An 11,136-nucleotide genomic window follows, 5' to 3' on the forward strand; every position below is an offset into this window, starting at 1 on the left:
AGATGCTGAGTCTTGGTGACATTGACGCATGTGCTAGACATAGAAAACTCAGTATATATATGGAGGTGGGGAATCTGGATGGCTACGAAGCAGCTTTACTTTATAACATAAAATCCATGACCCATTTAACAGTCCGTTCCGTAGGCCATGCAGTGAGAAAAATCAAGAATCCAAGTGATGAGTGTGAAATGTTCTGAATATGGTCAAAAGAATTTTCCAGCTGGTCAGATGTTCCCTCTATATGAGGTCACCCTACGAAATTCCATCATACAATGTAGCACGGTTTTGACGATAAACCGAATATTTCATTATGTAGTAGGGCTAATCAATACCAGCAACTCACAACGGGTCCTGATATAGAGGTCGGTGCTGGATGCAGAAGCTGTCGGCCACACCAGCTTTACGTTCGTGATATCAACGGCATTGACGTAACCGCTAAATTTACAGTCTCGTATTCAGTTGCATTAGACATGAAAAAGAGCAAAAATATGTGCCATGTAGCCGTGCAAATTACAAATGCCTTAATTCTTAATTAATTTATGAAAAGCGTGGATTGGAATTGCAAAATACGAACATCAAGATCGAACTCTCTATCAGTGAAAATTTGTTCATACAGTTTGGGCACACGTTGACCGACCGTCTTTCAATTAGCTAAGCATACAGCTTGCCGTGTTGCGCGGCTCTTTATGTGTGTGTACCAAATTACAGCCATGATGATATGCTTTTCTCTTTTCAGACAGAACTATGAACCCAATATCAATCTGCCAGGATTAAACTAACATGAAATCAATGGGAACAAACCAGATCTGCGAGACAGACTCCCCGACGACATGTTGAATTTCAGCTTAGAGACTGACGGCTTATAGTCAGCCTGTCTTAGCTGAGTAAACACCAGATAACTGAGGAGAAAAAAAATGATTAAAGATGGTCATAGAGCTCTAAGGCGCTGTCGCTTCAGTTCTAACTGTATCATCTCCTTCAATGTATAGCTTATAACCAACGCCGTTGGCCAAGGCTGGATCTATACACTTCCCAAATTAAGTTTAGTTAGACAAGCTGAAAAAGCTTGGATTTTTTATTTTTGGCACAAACAATAAAATTTCAGCATCCTCTCGTATTGTCACGCTGCTTAGTAGCGCTATATATTTATTTAATTTTAGCATATGCTGAACGGCGCAATGACCCAGGAGCCTAACCAATGCGGTCGCCCAAGTCCAGCGTCTTAATTAAATATTCTTGAGTACGGCGTAAAACACCAATCAAATAAATAAATAAAATGTGTAGTGAATATATCCAAAATTTGCTATCGTAAAGCATTGCCAAATTTGCCACTTCCAATGTTTTTATGTGATTGATCGGCAGTCGTCAACAAATGGCTCTATATGTCAGTAGCGATATATTTCATTTTGGATAGAAATTATTGAATGAAATTCAATGATCCTAAAACACGCTTTTGGAAATTGAATTTCCCAAATTTTATTTATTTATTTGATTGTTGTTTAACTCCATACTGAAGAATACGATGGCGGAAACCAGAGTACACCCCGAACCAAATGGCAAGTTACTAAGGACATACAGGCCTGCACATTGGTGAAAGACCAGCGGGCATCGAACGTTGCACTGACAGCAGAAACGAAAGCTCCACAAGCGCCGTGTGGGCAATGAGCATTTCGGAATTTAGAAATTCCCTCTCTATGGTGTACACCAGAATTAAACCCACATCCCGCGTACCATACGTTGTTTTTAATTTTTTTCTTTGGCAATAAAGTTTTGAAACGCTTAATTAATTCCTGCTAGGACAAAATTACGTGAGTTTCTTTCTTTTTTTCTGTCTGGTTTTTATTTTTCCGGACTATTTTCAAACCGTTCATCAGATTGAATTGAAATTCGGTGCATATCTTCAACATGACAAGTTGTTTCCACTATTAAAGTAGCAGCCGTTGTTGATCTATGGTGACATACATGTAGCTGTTATTCTGACAGGTCAAAATTTTAGAGACATGTATTGCGAAATCAGTACTTCCATAATTATTGTTTTCGCACAGATTAGAGGCAGTATAAACGCTCAGAGTGCACGCTCTTTATACCATGATACAAATGTGTCAAAAATGGACGAGCTGATCATAGGGATATACCGATCGGGGACTTAAGAAGAAATGCTTTTTTGCATGCTATATTTTAGTAAACATGACATGGTAGGATGGGCGGCACTGAAATGTACAAAAATATAACATAGCATGACATTGTTTGTGTTCCATTCTAACATATCACAAATTCTCATTATTTTAAGCACCTAATACTACACAAATTGCAAATTTCAACACAGGCAATTCCTTGGCCACTGGAGGAAAGTTTTGAAGGAAATTTATACTGAAAGAGAAGACAGATATAAAACAGGGACAAGTTATTATAGATAGGTATTCTTGAGTACAGTTTTTCTTGAGTAAAGCTCGAATCAAATAAATATAAAAAAACAAGATTTTACATCTTGACCAACTGATAAATCCAAATTTTGACCAAATGGGCATTCTTTATACGGCAACGATAACGATCAATCTCTCTCTATATTCCGCCTTGGGCTAATTTTCTGTCGAATAGAACGTCTCGATGACTTCTCGTTATGACATTTTTGTTTATGAGTGTGTCTATATCTGGGTCACAACCAAGAACCGTAGGTATTGGCTTTTGAAAGTACATTTTTGAAATCATCGTTAAAGTGTTTGCATTCACATTTACGTCACAAATTTAGATCAGGTTCACGCGGAAATGACCTGCTGAGATGTACACAGCCGTGGTTTGGATTAATACTTTAGCATATTTATCTAATATTGGAATTTTTTTTTATATCTTTATCTACCCCGACGGCATAAATTATGTGCACGGTAAATATATTAGAACATTACTGATGATCACTATTCGGTGCCATCTGCGTTTATAAACGCAACACCCTGTTAAAGGTTCTCGACTGTAACCATATAAATTAAGAAAGTGTGGGTAGAGTGAAAACCAAACGAAACTTGTATCAGTCACTTGTCTTGTTATCGTGGCGTGCGCCTATCCGATTTTTCAACATTCCTGAGCCAAGTGCCTTGAATCTGGCCTCGGAAGAACGCATCCGATCAGGGCAGCATCATTCTCGCGGCACACGGCTCATGTGCCTTATTTCTGCCAAAGCTCCCTACGGTATTCACTGTCTGAAGTCTTCATTTAGAAAACCTTGCTGAGAGAACTACGTCCGAGCAGGTCATGTTGCCGAACGCCTCGGTGGCCATTACATTGAATGACGTTTACTTCCGCGGACTGACGGGTCCAGATTCACATGTTAAATCCAAACTGATTGGCTTGGATTCAATTGGCCTGGTTGGCAATACCAATGCGGCGCCACGGAGGAAAATATGCCTATCGGGTCACAAATAGAGAAACAGTGCCAAAGGGAAAGCCGTTGCACAAAACTTGTAGTAACATAACGAATCACTATCAAATTTCATCAATTATCATTCTTCACTCAATCGGAAAACATAAATGATATTATCTTGCATTGTGCATGCTTTGGTTCTTTCATTGGGTTATTATGTGTCATACAGTTTTTTCTGCCATATGTGGACTGCAAAACCCATTGAAATTCCTGAATTAAAGGTATAAATGGACAAACCAACAACTGCCTGTACTGACCATTACTAGTGACAACTTTCATTTCAAGCTTTTTTTTCAAACCCTCTAGCTTCTTGCTTGGCATTTCTAAAACATATTGGTTTTTACAATCTGATAATGATCAATGTGGTCTTTGGCATCTTGCTTAAAATAGTAAGATCTTACAAATCTTCTTAAGAAAGATGCTTTTCAAGTTAATTAATGACGATTTGACAAGAAATTACGATTCTCAGCAATACTGAATGAGTTTCTGTTTTTTTTCTGGAATATTTCATTCGAACCACATCCGTGTTTTTCTTTTCTCTAGGCACTTGTGAAGAAACTCCCCACACATGTAGCTTTACTGCCGTGGCTCGGACTAATTGCGGCATGTTTGACATTGGCCGCTTCAATATCGAGTTAGTTATTCCGGGTGGAGTGGACGATCGATAAGCATCGGGCTCTAAATACCAGGATTTCAGTATTCATAGCACCCCATCAGTGGAATTCTACGAGAGAAGACTGTTACAAGCCCTGGCTAGAGGTTTATTGGTAGAAGTTCTCGCTTCTGATTTGCCAATGCGCTCCCATAGTTCTGTGGGAATGTAGCACAGGATGCAATCGGTTGAATCAATCTCTATACATTCAAGTCGGACAACGATTACTGCCACAGATTGAACAGTTAACACGAGACTGCGACAAACCAGAAGGAGGAACATCGAAATTGGACAAGTTCTAAGAACATTTATTGACTGTCTATTGAATCTTGTTCCGTCGATAGTGAAGGACTGTAAAAAGTGTCAATTCCACTTCTGTTCTGTTGTGTTCTAAGGCGTTGGGCTGTGACAACAAGAGCTTGGATGGTTGTTGGCGGAGACTGCGCAAGGTTCTTTTTATACTATTTTATTGGCACATTCTTACAGGAGGAAGACGCATATGAGAACATTTTTGTGCCTTTCTATTCATGTTATCCTTCCGAGACTGCTGAGACATGATTTGTCTACGTTCGCTTTTGGTGAAGAGTGAAGAACACATTGCATTCCTCAGTCTTCTATTTAAAAGGCTCGCCGCAGAGTTTCGTAATTTTCAAAATTGGGTTGTCACCGATGGATATTAAGTTAGTAGAAAGAATTGCTCAGAGGTCAGGCCTGACCATGTTACGGTAGCAATCAGGCAAATTAGCTCTTAGCGGATAACCCGCGTCTGTCGATAAGGTACCTTAGCCATACATTAAGGTGTTAAGAGACCGCCGGGAAGCAGTGCATCATTTATGAAACGAGAAGATAATTCCTTCTCGTCGAAGTCTGCTAAACTAAGATTGCACTCTATTCCATCAACATTCACGGAACAGAAGACACACTAAACCCTGATCCGCCTACACGCCCTTCACATGGGAAGTTTATAATTTTGTTATACTGGATAGTGCTCCGACGCAGTCTTCCTGTACTCGATACATTACGCTTCAAATCAAGTTCCCAGAACTTCGACTTAGGCACCAAGGCATACGATAGTTATACTGTAATCTGCACTGCTTCACAACGAAAACCAATAATTCGAATCGACTGAAACCGGGCGTAAAACTATCTTTTAAACTAATGACTTAATGTCGTGGGAAATCGAGAACAGTTTTGCATCTCAAACCCAAAAGAAACCTGGCCCAACAGATACATTGAGGAGCTTTGGGGTTTGACAAAGGGTCATGGTGTGTGTGCTGGACTTACTGCTAACTGTAAACCTGTCGATTTATCGACCTTGCATATGTGTGCATCCTTGGAATGGTTTGTGACCGCAGGCTTCAATATCCTGCTCTTGACCTCTCGTGATCTGGAGGTAAACAAACCATACAGCTTACCTATTGACGCGGTAATTGCTCTATTTCCGCCGCCATTGAAGTTGTGAAGGACATTAAGGCCACATAGACGTCGTCTTCTTCAACGCAAGATATACTCCAGCGATATAAAGTTGGCGAGGTCGAGACGGAAGATACGTGTATCGATCTCTGAACGGGAGGCCAGTTAGACCATAGCTTGAGGAGCCTCGTACAATGCATTTATCTCCCGACCACATTGACTTGTTAAATCGCCGTGGTCCATTGAGAATGCCCAGCGCTCTTCTCCTGTCCCACAGCACAATGGTTGCATGACTGAGCCGGGCTTTCTCAGAGTTCCTCGGCCAGAGTTGTTGGGAGGTGTGGAACGACGCCAGGGAGTCTAGAGCGCACTCCAGGACGTACCAAGATAGCGATTATTTGCCGAGCTCCTATTTCGAGACGCTTTGGCCCAAACCCAATTTACGTATCTTAATACTGTGAAATAAGTCAACAGCCGAGGGTCTTCCAAGACACAAACCCTGGACGGAGATACTTTGGAGAGACCAATGCCACAAACGACAGTTTGAAGAAGGGGCTGCTTTGTGTGTGATGTTTTTCAGTGGGTGGAACACAAGACTGTATTAGACTGGAGAGGCCGACTACCCCTTTTCGTACCAATACTGGAATTTTCTCCACGGTATCGATCCGAAACGATTTAAATCTTGGGCTTGTACCTTTACAGCGTTTATACACCTACTGTTTCGTGGTGCTAAGCCTTTACGCCTCTCTGTGTTCAGTAATGTTCCCGGGAATGACATGTTTCCTCTGAAACCACCTATCACCTTAATTGCGATCGAGTGCATTATTTTCTTGTTTACTGGATATTTCTCTTCTCACCAAATTGCACCAGGTGCTAAGAAGTGAGCTCACTGTGTAAAAGAGGACTTACAGGATGTGACCGTTTCCTGGAAATCTTTAGTAAATGTGATTGGATACCACAGTGTTAGATTTGTCATCATGGGGACTACGCCGGCCCCCAAAGGACAACTACAGGAAGAACATTACGTTGTGGCTTTGAAGATCATATCTCTGGCTCTAATTATATTTGTTGGAATTCTAGGAAATAGTGTGGTGATCTACACAGTGTTACGAGAGAGAAAGTTACATCGACCGCCGTTTTACTACCTAATGAGTCTGTCTGTGGCTGACCTAGCTCGAACTGTGTTTTGTCTTCCCTTTGTTTTATCAACCGTCATCCATGGCTCCACCTGGACACATGGCCACTCCGTGTGCACTTTACTTGCCTTCACAAACTCATTCTTTGTCTACAGCTCCATGTTTGCTCTGTTTACCATATCTGTTGACAGACACTTGGCTGTGGTATATGCCAAATTCCACAGAAAGAAGTCCCGCGGGCTAGTCTGTTTGGCGGTGATAATTGTTATGTGGGGTGTTTCATTCGTTATCTCATTCTCGCCTGTTGTAGGCTTGGGAACTTATACTTTTAAGCCATTAGAGGCTCAATGTACTTTTGATCACAGATATTACAGGGATAACGACACTCTGGGCTTCATTGTTGTGTTTGCCCTTATAATGTTTGCCGTGGTATTTATATACACCAGGATTTTTCTTTTTATGCGGACTCACCGAAAGTTACGACCACTTGTCCATCAACCTGCCCGCAGCAGCAACTGGACTTTTGTAGGGCCTGGAGCAAATGGACAGGCTGTTATCAACTGGCTTAATGGTTTCATGGGAGGCCCTCCAAACCCTTTTGTGATGGCACTGCAGAATCAACCAAGAACGTTCGGGCGCGTCGTAAATCTAAGGATTATACGCAACGAGCATTTGACAAGGTTGTTTTTTGTGGTAACAGTTGTATTTGATCTATTATGGTGTCCTTACCTACTTCTATCGTTTTGGCAAACATTTGACTGGAATCGAAGCCCACCACCGTTATTTGTTATACTGGCCACCTGGTCCAGTTACCTCCAGGTGGCCCTGAATCCTATAGCTTACATGTGCTGCAAAAGTTCATTCCGAAAGGCAATGAGGGCTACTGTGAACGCCTACCATAGGCCAAATTCCCTAACTGAATAACGCTTGTTTTTTAAACAGATACATTGTGCATATACAAGATACTTCATAAACCCAGCGTTTCAGGAAAAAAAATTGAAACAAGCATCGTTTGTTAGACCGCTGAAAACTATATGTAAGAGTATTCTTATTTATAGAAAATTAAAATTGAATTCAATGCATTCAAATGTTTGAATACTAAAGTGGGTTTTATGGACCACTTACTTCCAGTGACATGGTACTCTTTCGTCACGGTAAAAACGGTAACAGCTGAGTTTATATTTTGAAAAACTTGACTTCAGAGTACTGGGAAAGTGGTTCATATGCCATTGTCTTCAGGCATTTCAATGCCAGTCTACAATAATTCATCATGTAATTGAAAGTAATAATATAAGGTTATATTATGAAATATAAAGTTCCAAATGCCACGTGTACTAATAAGAAACAACTGTGATTTGATATTTGGTGCATATTATGAATTACTAAATATAAAACTTTGACATGAACGGCGAAGTTGCTCCTGTATTGTACACGACTTTTTGTGTTGTGAAGTCAGATATATGACGTCCTCGTTCACCATATCTACATGTTCATTTAACCTTGAATAACTGCATGATTCATCTCATGCAGTCATTTTTATGCATGGATGATCATATAAATAACTTCAAGAATATGTGAATAAACGTTCATCCACATGAAATCAGTTTTGACACGATGCAAGTCGGACCTTAGTTTCTTTTACTCGGCTGTTGTTTTCTTAATGACTGTATTGCTGGGCAATACTGGCGAAGTTAGCAACTGCTGCGTGCATGAACTACGGTACAATTGTTGTGAGGTCATGCAGAATTTATACCCCTTTGTGATATTGGGGTAAGTTTCTTTTTAAGGTTAACAAGAAATTTTCGCTGACATCGAGAGAATGTTCATGTGGATGTAGTTCGAGATAGAACTTAAAGAGTACGGAACAAAGGAATGGCTGGCTAATACTCAACACAATACTCGTGTGAAACAAATTGGCTTCTCATTTAGAAATAGCCCATTTCTGTCTCCATTATATTATTGCACAACTAAGAGGTTCTTAAAATACCACAAACGCAATCTCTTTCCGTTAAAACAAGCTTTAAAACAGGAGTGACCAAATTCGATCGTATTTCGATGTTTTGAGTCCTCAGGCGGTTAGCTGCAGATCAAGTAGAAGTAACGTAACAGTCTTCCGTTGAACAATGGACGCTATCTTCTCGATCAGATTATATGAAGTAATAATGAGCCAAGGCGATTCCGACCAGAATCTGCTTGAGAACCCATAATTACTTCATCAGATCCAGAGGGTTAAACAGAAAAAACATCCCATGTTTATGCCTGTATGGACAAGATATTGGTCTCCAGCAGTCTCTGCTGTCAAAAAGGCTGACAGACACTGAGGACTAAATCAAAATCCGAGTGAGTCATTCACACGTTCCCCAGCGCCAGGGAATAATGAACGTTGCCCTTCTGGAATGCGCTAATTTGGTACGACAGGGTATGTGAGCATCTCCTAGAACATTATCATGAGGCAAGGTCCGCATAATACCGTGCGGCAACAGACTATACAGCTATATTGCAATATCTTTTAAAGGGCGATTAAATCGAAGCGAGGGCAAAGAAAATAAAAAAAATTCAAATCACTTACCACTGAGATTACAGTCTAGCGTGATGAATTATGTCGATGTTTATTTCTGTTCGTCATTTCGTGCTTGTTATCTTTTAGTTCACAAGATCCATATCGCTGACTGTGCCTTACAAATCTCTGATCCTGCAGTGTCATCCTCCATGTCATCTTGATAACACACACATGCTTATACCCCTGTTTTACGTACTGGGTCGTTAGCTCATGCAAATCTAGTGTGTTCTATGCACAAACGTTGTTTTAATAACTGACAGTTATGAACTAACGTTTTCAACATAAGTGTTATAAGCTGATCCACTACTTTGTAATATATTTATTATTTTCTGCACTTAGTGAAGTGAAATTAGGCCATTTGTTAACTGTTTATGACAATGTCTATTTTATATTTTCCACAAGCTTCAATAATTCACAGTTTGAATTGATGAATTATAGCATTTTACATTCAGACAACTCTCACAAACAATATTTATTAATTTCCGATAACGCAATGCGTCTTAAGCCAATAGTTGATTGTAAGCTATTGAATTTGTTACAAAACGAAAGTATTTAAATCAAATAGAACTGATTTGAATTTAAGTTTGTTTTTTTTTTCATCATAATTTTATGATTACCAGCACGGTACTAGGTAAAACCCTAACTTGAATAACACGATTGTGTGATCATGTTTCATGTGAGCTTGCCGCAAGATTTGTAGCACGCCATACAGTTCGGTTCAAATGGTTTACTGTACGACCACACACGTATAAAAGATAAATTGGCATTCTAGTGAATCAAAAAAAGAAAAACACTGAATGGAAATCATAGAGGCCATTATTTTTGAAGACGCATAACATGCAGCGAAAGGGTCGGTCCTGCGCTAATTGGAAGACATTGTGTTGTGTCGCTTAATTTTCATTCGCTGTTGCGGTATATCTTTGCGGTGGTGACCAATATTTCCTCGTAAGTTGGTGAATTCTTGTAGAATATTGTCAGGACACGACATTTCCACAATAACATGATTGTTGTACTTGTCATTATGTGGTGTGCTTGTCTTTCTGCGGTGTGCTTGTGTCTTTGCAGAAAATGGATTGCTGGAAGCCCATATTGCTTCGGTCTGAACTACATGTCTGCCACACAATACAAGACAGTGATGGCCGTTCTTCTTGTGTTTTTTTTAAATGCTCATGATTTTTTAAAAATATTTGGTACAAGAAAGCATTACATGTGGAATGTTTTGAATGCGAAATTAACATATAATTAAATGAAGTGGGATTTATTGGTAACCACCTCTACTCATTGTAATATTTTGACAAACCTTTGTTTAGTAAATACATTAATTTCAGACTTTCTGTGCAACCTTTCTAAGGATGACAAAAAAAAATTCTGCATTGGCACAGGTTACTGAATCGCAATTTCTCCAATGCATACATTAATGTTAATGTTCATTACTTTCATCTACCATTTAGGATACAACACCTGTCTGTGGTGAATAAGAATATTAGAACTATAATTGGCCCAAGTAATGATTAGTTATTTTATCTTGGACGCTGCCCATCAGGTGAGCCCAAGGTTAATAACACCCTCCACTCCTCTCACTGTGCACATTGAAATGATCGGAAAAGCATGTGATTCAACTACCTAATGAACCAATCAGAGTTAATAAGTACATATTCTTTAAAAAAGTCAAAATTAGTATTAATTCAAACATGCATTAACGGCTTTTATGAGAATATGGAATTTTGCACTTAGATTTATTATTTTGTATTCAGTTCTAATAGACCTCAGGCAATTTTGTTTTTGCAATACGAAACGGTTAGATTTGAAAATGTAGATGGGACTGCCGTAAAACGAGATTATTCCATGCAACAGAATATATCAATTCATAAATGCACGATAGCCCCAAAGCAAATGGAACTGTTTCGTATAAGCCGCATTTTGTGCCAAACACATCCTCTGGTGGATCAGTCCTTTACGC

At 39.6% G+C, this 11,136-nt stretch overlaps 1 protein-coding gene across 1 annotated transcript; it reads left to right on the forward strand.

The window, feature by feature from the left end:
• The first annotated feature begins 6,315 nt into the window (after nucleotides 1-6,315).
• On the forward strand, nucleotides 6,316-7,617 carry LOC135471895 (probable G-protein coupled receptor 173). Its single transcript, XM_064751314.1, has one exon. The coding sequence runs from the start codon at nucleotides 6,458-6,460 to the stop codon at nucleotides 7,538-7,540; it is 1,083 nt and encodes a 360-aa protein (XP_064607384.1). The 5' UTR covers nucleotides 6,316-6,457; the 3' UTR covers nucleotides 7,541-7,617.
• Nucleotides 7,618-11,136: the final 3,519 nt, after the last annotated feature.

This window comes from Liolophura sinensis, chromosome 7, assembly GCF_032854445.1.
Source record: "Liolophura sinensis isolate JHLJ2023 chromosome 7, CUHK_Ljap_v2, whole genome shotgun sequence".
In the NCBI taxonomy this organism is placed as follows: Eukaryota; Metazoa; Mollusca; class Polyplacophora; order Chitonida; family Chitonidae; genus Liolophura; species Liolophura sinensis.

Coding starts and splice junctions, on each gene's coding strand:
- LOC135471895 (XM_064751314.1), top strand. CDS start 6,458: ATGGGGACTACGCCGGCCCCCAAAGGACAACTACAGGAAGAACATTAC.